The sequence below is a fragment of the Podarcis liolepis genome, assembly GCF_965112155.1.
Source record: "Podarcis liolepis genome assembly, chromosome: 10".
NCBI classification, from domain to species: domain Eukaryota; kingdom Metazoa; phylum Chordata; class Lepidosauria; order Squamata; family Lacertidae; genus Podarcis; species Podarcis liolepis.
Window position 1 is genome coordinate 57769951 of NC_139562.1, and position 23540 is coordinate 57793490.

Here is a 23540-nt window from a genome sequence, read left to right on the forward strand (position 1 = left end):
AGAAGACTCCCTGGAAAAGACCCTGATGTTGGGAAAGATGGAGGGCACAAGGAGAAGGGGACGACAGAGGATGAGATGGTTGGACAGTGTTCTTGAAGCTACCAACATGAGTTTGACCAAACTGCGGGAGGCAGTGGAAGACAGGAGTGCCTGGCGTGCTCTGGTCCATGGGGTCATGAAGAGTCGGACACGACTGCTAATCTGTTTGTATATATTGCCTTTCCCAAAAATGTTGAGTGCAAGGCAGTTTAGTTACTAAGACTGATGAGACTGGTAAGCCCAGAATGGACACTTAAATCTTGCCTGCAGAAGATGGAAAGGACCAAGTAAAGAAAATAGTCTTGTGTCTTTCTTCTGGATTCTTCCTCTGCCAGCAGGTTGCTATAGATTCTAAAGGAAGCTCTTTCAGTTTTCAGTTATGTAGGAATTATTGCACCCTGGAGTGTCCTGCAGTAGAAACACCTACTTGGCCAACGTCTACTGGTTTGTGTGTTGCCTGTCAAGGAAAATGGTTGTTATTGTTGTTGTTTTATGTGTGGATCTGCTTCTGGTGCTTTAAAACACAGTTTGAATGCCAGAGAACACACACCTTTTACATGACAACGTCTCCTGATTGAGAAACGTGCTACCAGAAGGACACAGCTGAAGCAGGGTCAGCAAATCTTTCAACAATGCTCACTGAGAAGGAAAAAGGCACAGCATATTAACCTTCAGATAATCCCTGCCTTTCTTGCAGTACTGAAAGAACAACAGTTAATGTCTCTCTTCTGACCCAAAACATTTCCTAACAAAATGGGATCGTGGGAAATAATCAGAAGGCCAGAGTTTAAAATAAAAGTGGAGGTTCTGTTCAACCACAGCTTGTCAGGGCTGACTGACACTGATGTGGCTGTGCTGAAGCAGGGAATACAGTCAACAGCCAATAGAGGATTTGGATGTCTTAGCAGAGTTATGTTTCAAAGAACAGAGAGTAAAAGAAAACAATTTTATTTCAGATTGCAGATCACATAGCTACTGAATAAAATAAGAGTAAATATCAACCTTTCAGGCTCAAGAAAATCATCCAAACAAAGTAAAAGCCAATAGTGGTTAAATTAAGTTAAATGGCTGAGAAATGATGTTTTGGAATATGTTTTTTATTTTATATACTACCATTCATAATGTTTATGCAATAGCAGATTACAATGAAGTAACTTTGGTTAACAGTTCTAATTGCACAATGAATTTCTATGTTCCTGTTCAGCAATTTCTAATGCAGATAATGAAAAGAGTATTTTGTTTTGTTGACAACAGAGGTGGAAACAAATGGTTCTATATAAAGACTCCCTTTTCCACGATCCTATTCAGATGTAAGGGGCCTTTTCCAAGCCATCAGTTTCTTGGCACATGAAGAAGCCACAAGCTTGCCCTATCCTGTCCCTTTCCATTCCTCTTCCTTTTGCACAGTCGGCTGCAGAGGAAACACAGTTTTATAAACCACAGTTTTTGAATATAAACCCAGAAACTGTGTTTTAAGTGCTGCCCCCAACCAGCACTGCAAAGTAATTCTGGTTGTAGTCAGTGCTTAAACCACATGGAGGAGGTTGAGGGATGGGGTAGAGGAGGGCTTGTTCAAGCTTGTTCATCTACCAACAAACCATGGTTTGTCCAAGCAACTTGTTACCTCTGAATTGGTCCATTGCCTTCGGGAAGAAAAAGGCAGAATTAAAATAGAGACATTTCTTTTACCATATGTTCTTATCAGTTGTATATACTACAGAAGGATATACTGAATTTTTTTTTGGGGGGGGAGGAGCAAACAGCTGTGCAAAAGAGGTCGCCACCCAACGCAACACACCTTATTTAAACTGGCTCCAATTAACACTAAATTAACCATGCTTAAGCCTGTTACAATCACTGTAGTGTACATTTAACCCTATGTTTGATCATGGCCAAGGGATTTAACTGTGTCTGAGCAGGACAAATATGTGTGTCCACGTTCTTTAAAAAGAATAAATCGGTCAAAACTCCCCTATTTATTAAACAGCTAATAAGCATATAGATTGATTTGATATGACTTCTTTATTTAATCACACACCTCCCCTTTATTACTGTAATCCAGAATGCCTAAGTTTATTTTGCCATATACTGTTTCAAGAGACAAACTCTTAACTCAACGAATGGATGCTTCTCAGAGCAGCGCTTCAGCATTCATCTGCAGGAATGTTCTGCCCTCCAGTGGTCTCTACCTTGCTGGCGGAAGTGGTGATTTCAGCACTATGGACAGAGGATGGCACGTTATTACAGCTGCAAGCCTGCATTATATTGCATTGCACGGCTGCGTCAGATTTTTCTATTTCTTCAGCACGTGTCTCTGTTTGCGACCAAGCGTTGAGCTGCGCCTTGAAATTTGCATGTTTCTTTTCACATGATCTGTGCGTTTGAGCTCCGCGCAACATATCTTTCTTCAGAAGCCTGGCTGGTTTTGCCTGGGGGTGAATGTCAGTTGTTTTCTTGTCGAGGAAAATGGAATTCATGGCCATTGACTGGCAACTGCACTGCAGCTTTTGATTTCCTGAAACTGGAAGTGAATTGCCATCATTTCTTGCAAAAGAGTTCTCAAAGTAAGACAGTGCTCTTCCATCCTGCTCTTCCTCTTCAGACTGTTGAAACAGAATTATCAGTTTAATCGTGCACATCTGGGTCCAGTGAATCACCATTCTAGTTAATGTCATATAGGAATGGTTTTTGGTGTTTATGTGACCCTGCTGCATTCAACCCTGCTCATAAATATATACACTCTACTGGGCTAAAACAAAACAAAAAACCATTGACAGCCCTGCTTATTCCCAGACACTTGTGTAAACTCAGTTATGGCAATATTTGCCTCGCTTTACCTCAGCAGATGTAGTAGTGGCATAGCTCTCTGTTCGGTTTGGAGAATAACTAGGTGACTGGTTGCTTAGCTGAGATTCTTCATCTGAAACAATATATATCTCAAAATTCTAAACACTAACAAACTTTTCGAAAAGAATGTTGTCTAATTTCCCCATCTTTTAGAACCAATGGGAGGGAAACATTTTTTAAAAGATGAAAATGACTAAGTGGCAAGGGACAGTGGGGGGGGGGGAATTAAAGACCACCCATTTTGCTCTGTTGTCAAGAGCCCCATATGGCTTTGGACTGGGGGATATCTTCCACCATAGATTCTCCCTCCTCACCCTCATAGGCTTGTTCCACCCAGTGGTTTACCTATTTAAGAAGAGTTAAAGCTACATAACAACTCATTAGGTGAGAAACTCAGACTTAAAGAACATGTGTTCTGTTCTTCTTGACCATTAAGAAAACTAAGGAATCTGAAATTAGTACTAACCTTTTTGTTTTCCATGCTTTGAATGCTGATCATAGTAACTGCAGGCTTCCTTTCTCGGGTTGTTGGTTTTTTAAAGAAAATTAGAGATGATGTTAGCCTAACTTCATTTACTGTACATTTTACTTCGGGTTCCTCAATTCTGTTTCAGGCAAATCCCATAAATTGTTGACCAGTCATTCCAACAATATTGCACTAAGCAGCTCACATTCTCCTATTTCTACCATGAGCTCAAACCATAAGCTTCGAAGTTAACCCAGGAAAATGGACATAACTTGCCTTTTACATAAAGAAAGATTACTAGGTCATTATCTGTCTTCATAGCAACTGGACCACTGGACCTTTGCTAAATGACTTGACAAGGTGTAGATATTCACTCATGGGACTGCTGCACAACACTGACTCTACATAGAAGAGGTCATTCAGTATAAGGAACCAGGCCTCCTACACTTTCTCCATAGGCTTCACAATTTCTGCTATTGCTAAGTCTGGTGGGAAGGACGAGTAAAAGGCGACACCTATCAAGCCAAGTTGACCTAAGGACCTTCCCTCACCTGAAGCTGCAGATGGGGAGTCTTGTGCCTCATTGTTATTGCTACAACTACTGTTTGTAGAGGGCTGGACTATAGGCATCCCCCAGATTGCACCCTGAGACAAAAGCTCTGTAGCTTCTCGTTCGTGCACAAACACAGCTTGCTGAAACGAAATGGGGAAAGTGAGGCTCTTCTTTGCAGGAGTTTGTTCCCCCATCCTCTTGAGTGCTGCCATTGGCAGGTCTGGTGAATTTTCTCCTGCATATCCATCATTCTAGGCTGTTCCTCTGTCCTGGTCTGAACCGGGTAAGTTATCTTTTCACCACCAGATGAGACAAATGAGTTTATTCAACATCTGATGCTATTAAAAATGGAGAGTATGATTAGGAGAATCATCTCGCCCTTCATCTGTGCAGCTCCACTGCCTGAACCAAGTTGATCGGATCTTCCCAAGTTCTGCTGCTACAGTGATCCAGCTCTTTTCTCCATATGTACTCTAGGGGTGTGGCCCTCAGATTTGCTGAGAGCAGTTTGGGGGAATGGCAGGCAACTGGACCACGGCAGAATGAGAAGAGTCTCTAATATTTCAGCTTTTCCATTATCACAATCACACACACACACAAGAGAAATACTGCCATTCTCTATACAGAACATAACATTTTGTCATACTGAGTTTGAGAAAACAACTAAAATGTCAAGGTCTTGATGCTTGCCATATCAGGTCATCTATAGAAAGGGCTGTCAATTTTATACTCGGGGGGGGGGGGAATCAAAAATCCACTCCAAGGTAACCCAAGTAAAAGCTACACATACTAATAATGGCATTTGTCATACTAATTTCAAATTATACTAACTTTAATAATTGCTTTGACGTTATAGCAGAGCTAGAAAAGAAGGAGCAAAGAGCTGCCATGGAATCATATAGTTGGAAGTGCCCATGGGGGCCATCAAATCCAACCCCTGCAATGCAAGAATATTTTGCCCAACATGGAGCCCAAACCCATGACTGTGAGATTAAGAGTCTCATGCTCTACTGAGTGAGCTATCCCAGCATAGGAAATACTGATCTTTCTTGTTCACTCCTCAGCCTTTTGCTCCCACTGAGTTCTTAAGGGCTGATTCTATAGGCTGATCTAGATGTGACAACGAATGTGGGTTGGCCAACAAAAATAGAAACCCTACAGCGAGTTACTCTGTTCACCATGCCCACAGAGGCATGGTGGATGCCAGGTGGGGGAACAACCTGCATGATGCTATCCTGTCCTGGAGTTCCATAGTATCTACCTGCTTGCCTGCTACCTATACAGTGGTACCTCGGGTTACATACGCTTCAGGTTACATACACTTCAGGTTACAGACTCTGCTAACCCAGAAATAGTACCTCGGGTTAAGAACTTTGCTTCAGGATGAGAACAGAAATCGTGCTCCGGTGGCACGGCGGCAGCAGGAGGCCCCATTAGCTAAAGTGGTGCTTCAGGTTAAGTACAGTTTCAGGTTAAGAACGGACCTTCGGAACGAATTAAGTACTTAACCCGAGGTACCACTGTATTGCCATCTACATTCTCAGCTGTTATATTGCATCACTTTGTCCCTCCTTCCTTTATTGCATTCTCCTCAGCTCTACCCACAATCGATTCTGATTCCCAGTTTAGTTCACATCATGATGTGTCTGTTTGCACAAACTCTCAGTACAGTGGCATGAAATGCAGTGTTTGAAACAAATGTGAGTCGTGCTCCTCTAAGTAGCACTGCTAACCTGGAGCATTTTTGAAAATTTACTCTTCAAAACATACCCCTAAAGAATTTTGCTTGTAATTTGGTGTACCCCACCAACCAATATTCAGACAATTAAGGAGTAGTGAAGAGCCCAACCTAAGCTCATTGGAAGAGACTTCCTTTCCTCATATAATGAGAAAAGTGCTCAAGATGCCAGGTTTCAGCACCAGAGGGCACACAGCATAAAATAATTCTATGTTCAGATCATAAGTAGCACTGAAAACATGCCATATTCTACTCGAGCTGCTTCCCTTTACACACAATGCAAATCATACAGAGCTTTTACCTGTTCAAGTCCAAATATCTGCAAGTTACTCAGATTATGTTCTGCCCATCCAGCCTTCCTGCTGCAAAATATCGGGAGAAGGGAGTCACTTCCATCGCAGTTTCAGTCCCTGATCACCAAACTAAAACTAACATTGCTAGTGGTGTTTTGGTATTTTATGGTAGCTATAATTAAACTATAGTGTTAACTGAATAGTTTATACCCTTTTGAATAGTGGAGATCTAACACTGGGCTCCTGATCTGAAAGCGCCTGTTCTATGCCACACTGTAACAGTAGAAGAGGAATAAGATGCATTATAATTTAAAACATTAGCCTAATGGGGCCAAAGACTGTAATTCTAAAATAAGTCATATGCTCAGCCTTGATCTTTGTTCTATAATAATTGCATGCAATAGGCAGTAGGTTTCCTTGCTCAGTAATAACTTCTAAACATTCAACAGGTATCGCTGTATTTCCCAACACAACCATTTTTGTTAGGAAACAAAGTTGGGGAAGGAGTGTGAGGAATCTTGCAACCTGAAATGGAGTGATAGCATGGGATCGTTTGATGTAACACAAACACCAGCCTAACCTTCAGTGTGATGTGCTGGTATGTCCTTTTGTCATTCCAATGGGAGGATGCAGATCAATTAAAAACTCTTAGGCCTCAGGGCAAGTGCACAGTGACTTACTTTGAGAAACTGCAGTAAGTACGTAAACATCTATGATACTTTGCTGAACAGCAGCTATCACTAATTAACTGCTATCATGGATTATACCCTTTACCTCAGACTTTGGCAGGGGTAACCAACATGTTGCCCTCCAGACATTGTCTGGCTTCAGCTTCCATCGGTCCCAGGCAGCATGGCCAAGAGTCAATGATCATGGTGCTTGTAGTCCCCCAGATATGGAGGGGACCGTGTTGGTTACCGCTAACCTGTGGTGTGCAGGCTGACAGATGTGGATCATAAAACTATTTTCTGGCCACGGTGGCTTTATCAAATGGCTTTTAAAAATGCACACATTGAATTGGACACTGAAACTGGAGAGCCAGAGTGCTATAGAGATTGTCACAACAGAAATACTTGCATATATGCACTGGGCACCATATCACTACTTTAAAGATTGAATTGGGGGCCGACGACCTGCAGCCCATGGGCCACAAGAGGCCCACAGGGGTCGTTTAAATGGCTGATGAGCCACCCACGAACCGAGCCGCCCGCTCAGTGAGTCCCCGCGCATTGCGCTAAACCGGCACAGAGCGGGGACTCACTTCCGCGGTGCCAGAAATCGTGTCTGCGCAGACTCGATCCAGCCCACAGAGTAATCTCCGTGGAAGTGAACTGGCCCAGGCGAGGTAAACCGTGCCGAACCCTGGGTTAAATGAAGCACAAATGCTTCTGTTAGGGTTCCAAGGGGTTGCTGGAGAGCAAGCAGGCAAATGCCTCCCTGCTCGGCTGTGAAGCCTTGCTTTTGATGCCAAAATAAACTTTATCTGTCCAGAGTGCCACTCTCCCGTGGCTGACTCATTCACTGGCAGAATCCGTGAGTGGGCGGTCCTTAAACCTTCCCCAGCAAAGTAATTTCTTGACACCCAGTCTGCACCTCCCCTCTCGGTGCGGAAGCCTACTGCGCAAGGAGGGCATGGGTAACGGAGGACCACTCTCCTCCCTGCTTTGCCCAGGCAAGGTGTCCTGGCACCGCCTCGCCTCCTCCGAGCCCTGAAGCTCCTCTCCACTGGAGGCCTGGTTACTCTCCTCTGTTGCGGAGGAGCTGCTCCCCACGATCTTTGGGGGCTCTCTGTAATCCATCCGGCTTTTCCCCTCTCCCCCCTGAGCCAATGGCAGTTCCCTGACAGCTTCAAAGACTTACCTTTTCTCTAAGCGATTTTGCAGGCTGTCTGCTACCTTGATATTTCTCTTTTGGCTTTCAAATCCCACTGAAAATAAAAAAGTTATAAAATATAACTTCAGATACGTCCATAATAATAATAATAATAATAATAATAATTTTTATTTATACCCCGCCCTCCCCAGCCAAGGCCGGGCTCAGAGCGGCTTACAAGCAATAATAAAAACAAGAAGAATGATTACAACTTAAAAACAAAATTAAAATACAACATTAAAATACTGAAACATTAAAATATTAAAAGGTAGCCTCATTGCAGGAGGAGTAGGAAAAGAAAGAAAGAGAGGGAGGGAATCAAATTGGCTCCAAGCCAAAGGCCAGGCGGAACAACTCTGTCTTACAGGCCCTGCGGAAAGAAATCAGATCCTGCAGGGCCCTGGTCTCATGAGACAGAGCGTTGAAGCTAATCTAACTTCCTTAGGGCCCAGGACCTCTAGGGTGTTGCTATTTATGGACCTTGAGGCTCTCCGTGGGACGTACTTAATAACCATTTATTAAAGCTATTTAAAAAACAAAACAAAAAAAGCAAGAACCAAGTATGTACCCCACATATGTGATGTGATGTGTTTTAGGTGTGGAGGATCTTAATGAACATTTTCCCTGCAACAATTTCTCCTTTAATTTTAATGGGAATCCATTCGCTCACTGACTTCCTCCATGGAAATGAATGGGAATCCCCACTTGTATAGAAGCTTCATATACACACATAGAATTCTGGATCAATATGTCTCTCTGTAATCTAATTCCAAATGCAACCAGCAGTGATAATTGTTGCTGCATCTCCCCATAGCTCCATGACAAGAACAGTTATGTATGCTGTTAATCCACTTCCAAATTTGGCAGGAAGCCAATGCACTGCACATATAATGATGATATTGGTAACTTATTTTAAAAGACAAGGGTATTGGTAATAAGCTTAAAAGCCAAGAAGTATTCTGTACAAAGAAGTGCAAGGGCACAAGTGGGGCTTTGCAGAGGTTGGCTCTGCCCTCTTTCTTGATGAAATCCATGCAGTAATATGGGATAAAGTTAAGTGGGATGCAGTGCAAATACATTAGAGAGAAAGCAAATATTGTTCCTCAGTTGGGATTCTGGGCCTAGTAAGATGCACCCAACCCTTCCCTCTAATTTCTCCCAGACAAGTGAATGGCTGCCATTCCCTTACATGGAGAAAAAGAAAGCAGTGTGTAAGAGACATTGTCTCTACCATTAGCACCCTATGGTGAGTTCAGTGCATCTGTGTGTATCCCCTTCAATATATAGGACCTCAAGAGGTCCCTTTGATATATAGGTCCTCATATGAAGCACTTAAGGGATGCTGGTGGCGCTGTGGGTTAAACCACAGAGCCTAGGACTTGCCGATCAGAAGGTCAGCGGTTCGAATCCCCGCGACGGGGTGAGCTCCCATTGCTCAGTCCCTGCTCCTGCCAACCTAGCAGTTCGAAAGCATGTCAAAGTGCAAGTAGATAAATACGTACTGCTCCGGCGGGAAGGTAAACGGCGTTTCCGTGCACTGCTCTGGTTCGCCAGAGGCAGCTTAGTCATGCTGGCCACATGACCTGGAAGCTGTACGCTGGCTCCCTCGGCCAGTAAAGCGAGATGAGCGCTGCAACCCCAGAGTTGGTCACGACAGGACCTAATGGTCAGGGGTCCCTTTACCTTTACTTTATGAAGCACTTATATTAACAAAAGGACATTTTGCTAATTGTATTATTGGGCTCCTTAAATATGAGAAGACCTCTACACTGTAATTACTTTACTTTTACATTTACCTGTATTTCCAAAGTTTTTAGCATTCTCTTGCTGTTCAGAAAACATTACAGGCTTTCGTTCTTGGATACAGTAATCTCTTGGCTGATTAATGGACTCCTGGGTGCTTGCATTTAAGCTCTGGCTGTTTGGGAAGAGAATCTGCTCTGGAGCTGTGAAAATGCCTTTGAGGTCTCTTTCAGCAGGGCACCTGTGAGCACAACTTGACATCTGGTGCATTTCTTCCATATCATAAGGACTAGGCATTCTGGATATTTCATTTGCATTAGCTGAATCGGTAAACAGCTGGCCGATGATGCTTTTGTTACCGAAAGAATGGCTGGAATCGGAAGAAGGAGCAGTTGGAAACTGCTGTTTCTCTTCAAAGAAAGCTGCAATGGGTCCAGAGCTATCACCAGCGGTAGCCTCTAATATGTTATTCACAAATCCAAACAATGGCTCTTCATTGCGAAGGCTTCTGAAATTTGTGTCATCACTGACCTTGGGAGACTTGCCAAGTGGGTTACTATAGTCTGGACTTTGTGGGGATGTGGTGGGGAAAATGAAAAGGTGAGCAGTTAAACAGCTAAGCAACATATCTGCTGACATATTATATTACTAGTATAAACATGCATGTTCTTCACTTCAATATGATCTCGATCTCTCTCAGTCTCTCTCTCTCTCTCTGGAATTACCCAATTTTTTAGAATTCTGAATACTTTAAGCATGTTATATCTCGATTATGAAGAGAAACTGGGACCTTGTTTTAGTCTTTTTCAGAATCATATGAAACATCTTATTTTAAGCAGTTGTGACTAACTTGTTCAACCACTGTATGTCACTGCTGCTCCACTGCAGTAAACTTGACAGTAGCAGGAGGAGAGGAATAAAGCACTTTTGCATGAAAAGCACAGGGAAAGATGTTAGCAATATGCAACACCTAATGGGCTATCATGTATACTGTGATAGAATTCTGAAAGCATGTTCAGATCCATAATGGCTCTCAGAATACTATCATGCCATACTTAACAAGACCTTTTAAATGTATTGTTAAAAATAGGCAGTGTGTTTGCTGAGAGCCACAGTAGTCTACGATCCTATTTGTGCAAGTGTGGTTTAATGAGACAAAAGAAGCTAATAATTGTCACGCTGTGTCATTTCAATAGTTCCCTGTTCTGTTTATGTAATTTATGAGAGCGTTCTGATCCTCTTTCGTCATAAGCTAATTCATAAATTAAGCACAGTGATTAATGCAAGAACCGGCAGAAGAAGACTATTTACATTAAACCGAAGTGTCATGTAGATGTTTGATATGCATGGTGCAGGGATCACAATTGTGATGTTTGGTTGCTTATCTGATGTTGTAACACCACGTTGTAATGATCTTATATTGGATCATCCTTTTGCATATGGGCCTAAGTTTGTAGTCAAAAATGTCAAGGCTCCAGCCATGCAATCTGTACATGACAAAATTAGAATGTATAGATTGGGCAGCTGCACCCTGCAGGCAATGGGCTCTATGAGCGTAGGCCCCTCTGTAAATATGACAATCCATCATGTGATGCTAGGACTGGAGTTGTGTGTGAGGGGAAACGTGATTCTGATATGCTCACCATGCCTAGTCCCTAATGTCTGCACAAAGCTCCAGCAATACCACAATATATGTTGTGAAAACAACTCTAGAACCTGGATTCTCAAAACAACAAAGAACTGAATTCTCTGTATACGAAAAACAAAAAGCACGGGAAGTGCAGTACAGCAATATCTTAGCACAAGTTTGATCTTCAAGATGCAGAAAACGCAAAAAGTAATATAATTATGCACTTCAGAAGCCATTATATTTTTAAGTGGATAAAAATCCACTCTGCGTTATATTTTATTTGCAATATAAAGCCTGTGCCTACCTATTCAACTGCTGGAAATATAGACCAGAAGCTGTGTCTACATCTGGGTTACTGAAATTCCTTTGCCTGCAGGCAGCCTTTGAAAACCAAGGTTCTTCACACATAGTATTTGCTGGCTGAGAAGACTGTAGGCACTGTCAACAGATTATAAGAACACTTTGTAGCAGATGCAGTATGTCCTTGGACACTTGCTTAACTTCTAAAACCCTGGGAAATCTTTTTTTTTTTCCTGACAGACAATCAAATGAACCTTGAGACTTTCTACTAGCATACACTGATTTACTTATGCTTATGAATCTTATTTTAAAATAGTATTTTGATGATTATGGGTTTATATGCCACCACCAGCACTATTTTGGGAAAGACAAGTATTAAACAAAACTATGCAATAAATGTAAATCACTAGGGCATAAACTTTTATTGCACAAGATCTCACAGGAATTGTAGCAAGAGCCATTTGAGGGATGCAAAATATTATGCTGCAACTAGCATGGAGCCAACAGTGACACAACTGAGTGTAACAGAAAAAGCTTGGTAGGCATGGTATAAGCATAGCTTACTTGGGACTGAATGTTCTGCTTTTCAGATAGATATTTTCTTCTGTTTTCTAATACCTCCTGTTGTATCCTATTATGACAAGGAAATATAACAACAACAACAACAACAACAACAATAATAATAATAATTTATACCATGTCCTCCATGGCCAGGACCAGGCTCAGGGCAGCTAACATCAATTTATATGATACATTAAAAACATAAATCAAACAACTGATTAAAATACAGTGGTGCCCCGCAAGACGAATGCCTCGCAAGACGGAAAACTCGCTAGACAAAAGAGTTTTCCGTTTTGGAGATGCTTTGCAAAACGAATCTCCTATGGGCTTGCTTCGCAAGACGACAATGTCTTGCGAGTTCCTGCTGGTTTTTTCCCCTCCCCCCCTTTTTCTAAGCCGCTAAGCCGCTTATCAGCTGATCCAATCAGCAGATAAACCGTTAAAAGCCGCTAATAGCGCTAATCCGCTAATCCGTCAATGGGCTTGCTTCGCAAGACGAAAAAACCGCTAGACGAAGAGTATCACAGAATGGATTCTTTTCATCTTGCGAGGCACCACTGTACAGCTTAAAATCAAGGAGCAGAATAAAATCAGATGTCAACCCACGGATTATAACTATAGGGGTTGGGAGTATTGAGTGCTCACCAGGCCCAAATGTTTGTGCTCGTCTTATATGAGCCAGTGGAAAGGGCTAGGGAGGCTACTTACCTACAGGGTCTTATAAAAAAATAATAAGAAGGGGAGGTCAGACTGGACCCCGGCCAAAGGCCTGGTGGATCAGCTCCGTCTTGCAGGATTTGCGGAAAGATGTCAAATCCCGCAGGGCCCTGGTCTCTTGCAAAAAAGCATTCCACCAGGCTGGGGCCAGGGCTGAAAAGGCCCTGGCTCTGGTCAAAGCCAGTCTAACCTCCTTGAGGCCTGGGACCTCCAAGGTGTTATTGTTTATGGAAAATTTTGCATATTTTCAGAGGTACTGAGATTTGCATCTTTATCAGACTAAGTAGAGGGCATTTGGTATTCTTAGGTTTTCTTGACGCTGACTCGGGCAAAATTAAAACTCTTACATATAATCCTATGCCTCTCTACTCATGGCCTTAGTGACAAACTTCAGGTGTATAGCAGCAAAAGGAGGCTGTGGTCTCCTCAAGGACCTTGAGTCAAAGCTAACTTGTATATTGTGGCATAAACTTGCATGTCCCAGACTCCACTTTGTCAAATGGAGAATAAAGGATAGTAATCATAACACCAAAAGGCCAAGCCAAGCAAAAGATAATGAGGTGTGTCACTTTATTATGCAGAGCCCAAATAAATTAGTCATGTTTTATTATTTGAATAAATAATGTTGATTCTGAGCCCAATAGCTTTACTAGGGGCACTAAAGTGGGCTTTCTGCTGTGTCAGCTCCCAAACACATCTCTACATGGAACACCTCTTTTAAATGTAAAAAAATTCACAGTTTTATACCAACAGGAAGATATATTAATCGGTTTAAAGCGGGATCTCAAGCTGTATGCAACCACTGTCAACCTCACCAAGCCCTGCCTCCCATTCTTTCACAATTTTAAAACTTTTCTCAGCCTGTCTTGTTGGGATCCTCTGACTCCAGAAAGAAATGGTAGCATCTCATGGCTATTGATTTTCATAAAGGATCAAAAAAATTCCATAGCATTCTTATAGGCTACTTACATTTTCACTTTAATGTGAGAGAGATTGTGGCATATATAAGAAAAAAGAGCTAGGAATCTGTGATGTGCAGATATTATTACAACATTTGCCTGGGATGTCTTCATTTCAGCTAGAACCTATAACTCTTCACATAGCTGCACCTGCATGCCAATGTAGTCTATGATAGGTAGGTACGTATGTCGTTAGGTAGACAGATGCAAAGAATCAAAATATTACAATTCAGAAAATTATATTGGGATGTACCTGTGCTCGGTGTCATCTTGGTATGGTTTGGACTGTCTATGTTGCGGTGACTCGGGAAGTTCTACATTGTGCCTTCTCAGCGGGAATTTTACTCCTCTGTTAATATCCACATGAACTGCTTTTCGAACATTTTCTGTAATGAAAGTACTCAAAAGATTAACAGTCCTTTGAGTGAATTAAAGAGGGACATCCAATGTTTTGGTAAGAGTGCAGGACCAAAACACTTTTTAAACAGTGCTATACAGTATTCATTATTGGTGATATGTTCATTGTAGGTTACGACTTTTTCGGCATTCTGTTTTCATTTTTAGTTAGCAAGACATTCAATGAACACAAAAAGGTTGTGGTTTGATGAAGTAGGAGTAAATTTGATGGAGTGAATGTTGGAGAACTTAGCCACATTTTTCTTATGGTCATGCTTTTAATGGTAAAACTTTGACAATTAAGTTTGCAGTTAAACTCACCAGAACAATCTTTCTTGGCAGATATCTGATTAACAACACACAGATTGAGGAGATCTAAGCTGACAGCTGAGCTTTTAAGGGGAGAAATTCCCAACAGCTTCATCTTTGATTTAAGCTTTTCTTTTTCGAAAAAGTCCTGTTATATTAAGAATGACAGGAAAATGTCATAACAATGTACACTTCCTTGCTAAAGAAACAGGCTCTTAGTCATACATATATCCCACCTCAAGGCTCAAGGTGGCAAACAATTACAAACTGCCTTTAAAAAAAAAAAAAAGGAACTTTCCCTGGATCATTCCACCAAGATCCTCAAAACAGCTAGTGCCATTGGCAGCAAAAGAGAAGAGTTAGCAGTTGTGAAAGAATTCAGCCTGAAAGTAGAACCTTGAAAAGGACACTGACAATATGAACCGAAAAAACATGATTTGGGAATGACTGACTTGCATGGGTTTTTAATTCCTCATTTCCAATCACGGGACATTTCTGTCTACAAGCAGAAAAATTGGAGTGTTTGAACCCCGTGAATGGCTTCATAATATCACATCTACCTCTCTGGAAAAATTAATCTGTTTCCAGACTTCAATGATGCAAATACTCTCTTCTCTGTTGTTGATTTCTGGCAAGCAGAAATCACATTTGCACCTACCTCTTAATTCAGTGTAATTCCTCCTTACCTTCTGCTTTCTTTTCTCCTTGGTGAGCATGATTCTTTTACTTGAAAGATTTAAAAGAAACATGAATTTGTAATGACATTAGTAATATACAGAAATAATAAATGATTGCAGACATTTAGGATACATTTACATACTGCATGTTTAATACTCTTCTATTTACCAGGTCATCAGCTAAAGCAAATCTGCACTAATCAATTGAATGCTTCAATTCTTAAATGCCTGTTAATTCGAAGTTTTAAAGCCAACTAGCCAGTAATAGACTTCTCTCCACTGGAGGGAAAACAAATAAAATAAAGATAAATCCTTAAATTCTACATGTTGATCAAAGGACTTGAGCACAACAGTGCTCTGCCTACTTGTGCTTCCCATTGACTTGACATTCCAACAGTGGAGGCAGAATATAGCCATTGCTAGTCTTATCCTCTGTGGATTTGTCTAATCCTAGGGCCTCATCTGAGTCAATAATTCTTCTTAAAAAAATTTTTTTTTTAATCCCTGACATGAAAAATCAACGTGACAAGGGTCTTCTTCCCAATATCCAGTCTTGGATGCGGAAGGAATGTATATTTGGAGAAACATTCCAAACATGAGAAAGTCAAACATGTTTATACTTTGTGTCTTTCCAATGCACATATAAAGAAGTGTGGGGTCTTCTTACAGCAAAAAAGTGCATTGGTGTGTGGAGTTATATGCAGAGGGCAGTCTACCCCATGGTTGAAGTGTGGTGAAAATAGTAATGATTTCCCATTCCCAGAATACAGATGCCTCAACACCCAACAATGCAGGCATATGCCTGTAGCAAAAACTTCTACCACAATTATAATATTACTCTTTATATATCTCTCTCTTCACCCTCAGTCATGTGAGCCTTGACCTGAAGCGGTGAAGTCCCAAGGCAGCTTTTATCACCTGAATGAAAACTAGGCCTTAGTCAAGGCCTGTGTGGTTCTATTTATTTTTAAAAATATATATTTATTGAAGTTTCAGAAAAAAGAATTGCATAAAAACAAAAAATACAAGAATAAAAAGAAAAACAAAAATACAGGAAAAATACAGAACAAATACACAGATAAAAAAGAAAATAAAAATAAAAGATCAACCTTTCCATATCTTACATTCATATCCTTGTTTCCCTGACCTCCTCGTACCTCCCTTTTTTTGTATTCCAATTCAATTAATTAATTCAGCAATTTCTTTCCCTCCTTATTATCCTGATCTCTAATCTTAATATATTATAACATTAAGGCCTGTGTGGTTCTAAGACCACAAAGATGGAGGTTCTGGAAAACTTGGGTCACGGAATGAATTTGCCATCTTGGGCACATCCGCTTCTGTCATCCTCAAATGCCCGATTGTGAATTATAAACAGTACAATTTTTTGAACTGGCAAACACAACGCTCATTGGAAAGCACTTTTAAAAATCAAGTGTTCTAATGAATAGGGAGCGATGCTGTCCTTTTGCACCTGAGCTGCACAGATCAGTTCCAATATGGCTACCATCTTCTCCCCAAACAGCAGGCAAAAATTCAAAGCCCTCCCCTTGCAAAAATAAAAGCTTCGTTGTTTATCTATTGTGGTACTGTTTTGGTGGCCCTACAGCCCTCAGAACCACAGGAAGTGTAATGTAACGACTGAAAGAAACCAAAACCTACATTTGAGGAAGCGTAACATAATGATTTAAGGAAATCTACATTTGCAAATCTGCATTTGAGGAACTTCATATGCTCCCAGCTGTCTCTCAGCAATTCTTTTCACAAAACCTTTGCCTGAGGTCAGAGGCCTTCATTTCTGCTGCAGGCTGTTTGCTTGAGCAGTTATGAGGCCCTTTTGGCTGCACTCACCGAGAGCCACCAACCCAGTTCATGTTCTCTCCCAAGAAAACAGAGCGGCCTATGGATGATTTATTTATTTTATATATTTAAAAAACCACCCTTCTAGGTAGGCCTTGCAGGAAGGCAACTGGCTCTTGCAATGAGCCCCCCAGGAGTGAATGCGGTACGAAGGCCGGACTCCTCTGTGTCTCTCTTCCCCTCAGAGACAGCCAAGGCCTCCCTGGTGCTCTCGGAAGGTGCAAAGGCAGAGACAGCTTTTCTCCAGCAGTTAAATAAGGAATAGAAACCAGAAATATTATTTTTTTTAAAAGGCAGGGGGCAGATAAGGGTACAGATCGAAAGGCTTGAGGAGCTGGGGTAGAATTAGACAATGGCCAAAGTTCTCATCCCGTCTGATTTAACATCCACACAGAACATTGCGTTTCCCCCCTCTCTCGTCTCTGCATGTGTGTTCATGGCCATACATGATTTAAACATGTTGGGGGTGGGGCTTGTACTGTGTGAAAGATATAGAATCTCCACCAATTTTCACCCCAGCATTTGGAGTTATGCGAGATACAAGTAACTTTAGAAGACATCCGAAGGCAGCCCTGTATAGGGAAGTTTAATAAAAATGTTTTATTATGTTTTTATATATGTTGGAAGCCTTCTAGAGTGGCTGGGGCAACTCAGTCAGATGGCTGGGGTATAATAATAATAATAATAATAATAATAATAATAATAATAATAATAATTTATTATTTATACCCCGCCCATTTGGCTGGATTTCCCCAGCCACTCTGGGCGGCTTCCAACAAAACACTAAAATACAATAGTCTGTTAAACATTAAAAGCTTCCCTAAACAGGGCTGCCTTCAGACGTCTTCTAAAAGTCTGGTAGTTATTTTTCTCTTTGACATCTGGTGGGAGGGTGTTCCACAGGGAGGGCGCCACTACTGAGAAGGCCCTGTGCCTGGTTCCCTGTAACCTCACTTCTCGCAATGAGGGAACCGCCAGAAGGCCCTCGGTGCTGGATCTCAGTGTCCGGACTGAATGATGGGGGTGGAGACGCTCCTTCAGGTATACAGGACTGAGGCCATTTAGGGCTTTAAAGGTCAGCACCAACACTTTGAATTGTGCTCGGAAACGTACTGGGAGCCAATGCAGATCTCTCAGGACCAGTATTATGTGGTCCCGGCGGCCAGTCCCAGTCATCAGTCTAGCTGGCACATTCTGGATTAATTGTAGTTTCCGGGTCACCTTCAAAGGTAGCCCCACGTAGAGCGCATTGCAGTAGTCCAAGTGGGAGATAACCAGAGCATGCACCACTCTGGCGAGACAGTCTGCGGGCGGGTAGGTTGTCAGCCTGCGTACCAGATGGAGCTGGTAGACAGCTGCCCTGGACACAGAATTGACATGAGCCTCCGTGGACAGCTGTGAGTCCAAAATGACTCCCAGACTGCGCACCTGGTCCTTCAGGGGCACAGTTACCCCATTCAGGACCAGGGAGTCCTCCACACCCACCCGCCTCCTGTCCCCCAAGAACAGTACTTCTGTCTTGTCAGGATTCAACCTCTATGTTATAAATAATAACATTATTATTATTATTATTATTATTATTATTATTATTATTATTATTATTATTATCATCATCATCAGGGCTTTTTTTCAGCTGGAGCTCACTGGAACTCAGTCCCGACATCTCTCAGGTGGGTGCTATTGCCATGATAAAAGAACAAGGAAGGCGTTCCTGGTGAGTTCCGGCACTTTTTCTAGAAAAATAACACTTGAAAAATAACACTTGAAGAAGACATCCCTATTTTTATCAGAGAAATGTTGGAGGACATGAAATTAACCTACCACAGATCATATTTGTAGAGGAATAATTTAGCAGTCTGGTGTCACCCTACTGTGGTCTTTTGAGCTACGATCCTCTTTTTTCTCAAGGCTGCCAAGGGCTATGATATTGTCGTGTTCTCGGGGACTGGGTCTCCCCAAAGGTTGTAGAAAGTTAAACACAAACACAAAGTCACAACTCCTTTGAAGTTGGCAGGTTTAAAATCAGCTTGTCGGCAGAAAAGATGGTTCATAACTTAAGGCAGTGTTTCCCAACCACTGTTCCGTGGCACACTAGTGTGCCGCGAGATGTTGCCTGGTGTGCCGCGGGAAAAATTAAAAAATTCGAAAGATTTTTTTTTTTAAGTCACATTTTCGATTGGGGCGCCATCACTAGATGACCCCTGGGGTTCCCTCCCTCCCTCCCGCTCTGCGCCTCCCTCCTCCTCCTCCTCCGGGGAGGCCCTTCCTGGCTCTCGGCCAAGGCTTGGCGGCTGCCACTCACTCACTCTCTCGCCCACCCGTCCCTCCATCCCTGCACCCGGCCTCTCCCCCTCCGTCCCCGGCGCGGGGGCTGCCGGGATCCGTAGTCCCCTCGCCCTTGGGCTCCGCGCCCGCGCGGGGTGCGCGAACTACGTTTCCCAGCGTGGCCTGGCAGGCTGGGCGTTTTGTTTGAAGCGCTCTTCTCCCGGCCATGGAATGAGCGCAGTGGCGGCGGGCGGGCAGGCAGGGGCTCTTCCGCGCAGACCCCGCACAGCCTGCCTGCGCCCCCGCGGAGATCGGGCGGCAGGATGGAGCCCGGGGATCCCCGCGGAGCGGCGGAGGCGGAGGCTGCCCCCCAGGTAGGGCTGCGTCGGGGGGGTGTGTTATTTTTGCAATGCTGCATCTGCGCCGGAGGGGACGCATCGGACCGCGGGGAGACCCCTTGGCGGGCGTGCAAGGCAATGCATGCGTGCAGTCGTTGCATGGAGTGCAGTGCAATGCAATGGCAACGCGGCGCCCTGCATGCATGCATGCAACTTCCACCGGCGCTCCGGACTTGGCAGGTGAGGGGGGTCCCCAGTGGGCGGCAGAGAGAGCCGGGAGGGCAAAGGGGAGCTGGGGGGGAGCAGCGCTGCTCCCCGAGCCGAGCCTGGGGGGAAACTTCGGCGTCGTTGCGCCGGGTGTTGGAAGCGGAGGCTGGCGGGGGCCCCTCACCTGCAAAACCTGGTCGCCTCTCATATATTTCGTGCATTGCATTCATCGCCCGCTTTCTCCTCCAAGGAGCTCCCGGGGGCGCGCGTGGTTCTCCCCGTGTTATCCTCGCAACAACAGCCCTGTGAGGTGGGTCAGGCGAGTGGCCCAAGGGAGCACCCAGGGATTGTCCTGTCCAGGTGGGGTGATTTGAACCCTGCTCTCTGCCCGGTCTTCGTCCTCATTTAGCCCCCACATGTGCATGACTGTGCATGACTGAGGTTTCCCCCCCTCGTCTTGGCTATGGTGTGAGTCTGTGCTGTTAATTAATGGGGTTCTGCCTTCGGAGAAGATGAGCCAGCCCTCAAGGAGGTGATTATGTAATTTGCTAGCAATTCATGTCCCTCCCGGCATGACGCTGCGCGCTGACATCACGGGGCTGTAATGGTGGTGTGCCTCGAGATTTTTTTTCATGAAACAAGTGTGCCTTTGCCCAAAAAAGGTTGGGAAACACTGACTTAAGGGTTGCATGTTCCACATTTGGATTAGTTACCCTTTAACAACCTTAAACCGCCATGTCATGCTCACAGTAGGAATTATTTCTCTGCTGTTGGGCGTGAAACCAGAAAGGTGTTAATTCTGGAACAAAGCAGAATACAGACAAGGATGTAATCTTGTGTATATGGTGTGGAATATTTGGTACTGAAAGCATTGTTTTCCCCATGCACCTTAGTTAGCTCTATTGCTTTTGCCGTCATATCATTTGCAGGTGCCTTTCCTTAGCAACCCAGCTCATTGCCCTTGGGTCCTCAATTAAAACTATATCTGCAGATGAGCCCAAAGCCTTTACTGAACACTGTAAAAGCAGCAACAGGTTTCTGCTCAAACACTTGTAGCAGATTTGCTTTTAAAAGGTTGAGCACAGCAAGGATGGAAACATATTTGGGGAGCTATACATGAGATTCCATTCTCTTTTATTCTGGTTAACCTATTTATTTGCTTTATGTATTAAGATTTTCTTTCCCTTCCTCCAAGCTTTGGGATCAGATACATGCCAACCAGCCAGCCAGCCACACAGCAGTTTTGCCCTTTGAGCCTGGGAAATACTATTTTTTGAAATGTTTCCCTAATTACCCCCTTCCCTGTGTTCAGTTTCTAAAATGAGAGGAGACGGGGATCATATTTGCTTGGCATCTGGTGGTCACCATACCTCAAATTGTGGGGGAAAGCATCTAAATATGACCTCATTGCCCTGCCATGTGTATAGGATTGCAGCCTTGGTCAGGTATATTCCCTTCTAGTCCTTAAAAAGGGCCATTAAAGCCATCCATTTGTTTGGTCAGTAAATATATATATAACGGGGAAGGTACATTTTACCATATGTGGTGGGACTGCAAGATTATTTTTAAAAAATGGGGAATAATGTCCAATGAATTGAAAAACAATGTTTAAAATAACATTTGTTAAAAAACCAGAAGCTTTTCTGTTGGGTATTTTGGGACAAGAGTTGCCAAAAGAAAAACGGACATTATTCATGTATACTACAACAGCAGCAAGAATGTTAATAGCACAAAATTGGAAGACCAGAGAAGTACCATCCAAAGAACAATGGCAAGAAAAGTTGATGAACTATGTAGAGTTAGCAAAATTAACGGACAAGTTGCATGAAAAGGACAATAGTGACTTTGAAAAAGAATGGGAACCCTTTACAACATATTTGCAGAAACAAAAAAAATGGACTCACTGGCAGGATTTACAATTTTATTTACAGAGAACAAGAAATATCAAAATGGGAAAACATAGTATCATATATAAACAGTAGATTGTACCATTTGATGTAACAAACCAGAAATGGAGGTTGAGGGAAGTCAACAGGGAGGGGGGAAATTGGAAAATGAATGTTTAGTAATGATTATGGATATTTGTTGCAAGAAAGAAAATCAAGAATTTTTTTTTTAAGTAAATATATATTTCATGCTTGGTTAACGTGCTATGTTTTGTGCAATGTGTTATAATTATAGTGCTATGCATTTATCTATAATTAGCTATGGGTGCTAATTCACTTGGTGTGATTTTAAACTACTGCAAGCTGAGAGATGTTGCATATCCTGCTGATATGGTCAGCTTTGTGCAATGTGTCATTTTTGGAGTGCTGTGAGCTTCTTATTATATATGGGTGGTGATATCTGACGTGATTTCAGAATACTGCATGCTGCCTCAAGTTGGTAGAGAAGTGGAATATAAATGGTTAAATGAAAAAGCTGAATAAACTAAGCTTGCTGCACAGACTGTGTTCCATCGGGCTTCACTTTGGTTTGCAGTTACATCTAACTTTGGGCTTCCTGACTCATTGCAGAACTCTCCTTTCAGTTAGTTCTCCAACTTGCCCTCTTGCTACTGTAATGGCAGTGCTCCAGAAATCTTCCAAATACCACATTATTTGGTCCACAGGCTTTGCCTCCAAAAACCACCCATGCCCTCCACATTAAATGGCTGTTCCATTCTGAACCATATCATTTGTTTAAATACAGTTACAATTAAAATAACTAAACTGTATTTTTAAAAGACACACACACACACACACACACACACACGTGTGTATATGTGTATTTCTGGATGTTTATGTGTCTTAACAGTGAAATTAGATCAAAGTGACCTCCACAAACTGTTAACAACCTGTCTGTATAAATTTCATTTATTTCATTTGACACTTTGGGACGACTCAATACAGACAGATAAACCAGAGTTACCAACCAGAAGCCGTTTTTAAAGGGGGTGCGTGAGGTTTCAAATCACACTCATATGCACTACATTGTTTATGAGAAATGATGGCCACATTTGTTGTGTGTTTGTGTGTGTGTATCTGCAATGTGTACACCTGCCCCTTAATTACAGGGATGTGGAGATGATTGGTGCCATATTTTGGGGTGAACCTGGCAAGATGGCATGCATATGTGATGGCCTCTCAGTCATAGGTCTGCAGAGAAGCTGGACAGCGTTGACCAGATCCCAGGCCATGAAACATGAGCAGTATTTCAGCTGCTTTCCGGTATGCGTTGGTCCTCAAAGGAAGAAAACTAGATAGGACATGAATGGCTATTAGTCACAAGAAAAAGATGTTTCAAGCCTCTTGTTGCAAAATGGATCGTTGTGTTGGTGCTTACAAGTATTTTAATTAAGAAATTGTTTAAAGCATGTTAAAGTGGTGTACTGGATGTTTTCCTTATATGTAAATTAGGAGCCAAATTCCACAGTCGGCCAAGCCAGCAGCAGAAAGAAAAAGTCCACGGAAAGGAGAAGTGCAGCTTGAACTCATTGACACGGGCACCATGTTTTGGCAGCCCATTGGGTTGCAACCTAAAATACTAAAAAGTGGGGGACGTTCCGTGATTAATGTGGTTAGGATCACAGCCTTCATGAGACAAGTCAGCATCAAAACAGTGCCATAAAAATGTTGGGCTTGCAGAAAGTGAAAACCTCAAGCCTTAAACTGTATTCTTGCTAGCTCACAAACGAGAACAGATGTTTATATATGTACTGTAGGTTATTTAAATCAATGTCAGGATGAGGGCAGCAATAACCACACAGGGTTTTTCCAGATGATAATTAC

General features: G+C 42.7%; 1 protein-coding gene and 1 long non-coding RNA gene across 9 annotated transcripts; one reads left to right on the forward strand and one right to left on the reverse strand.

Moving 5' to 3' along the window:
- Positions 1-1120: 1120 nt before the first annotated feature.
- Positions 1121-17511, reverse strand: REDIC1 (regulator of DNA class I crossover intermediates 1). 8 transcript variants are annotated; one of them, XM_083463546.1, is made up of 12 exons: positions 16952-17511; positions 15110-15149; positions 14436-14571; positions 13972-14104; positions 12046-12112; positions 11486-11619; positions 9605-10119; positions 7797-7863; positions 5945-6005; positions 3353-3401; positions 2877-2959; positions 1121-2645 (listed from the first exon to the last, which is right to left on the reverse strand). In XM_083463546.1, exons 1-12 carry the CDS (start codon positions 16972-16974, stop codon positions 2184-2186), a joined length of 1770 nt encoding a protein of 589 aa, XP_083319672.1. In that variant the 5' UTR covers positions 16975-17511; the 3' UTR covers positions 1121-2183. The 8 variants fall into 8 exon arrangements, with proteins under 8 accessions (XP_083319672.1, XP_083319673.1, XP_083319675.1 ...); XM_083463547.1 differs by having other exon boundaries at positions 1121-2642; positions 5945-6002; positions 16952-17510; XM_083463549.1 differs by having other exon boundaries at positions 16763-17510.
- LOC310687966 lies at positions 16623-23480 on the forward strand. Its single transcript, XR_014516691.1, has 3 exons — positions 16623-16729; positions 18600-18674; positions 22826-23480. It is a non-coding gene; the product is annotated as an uncharacterized lncRNA (long non-coding RNA).
- Positions 23481-23540: the final 60 nt, after the last annotated feature.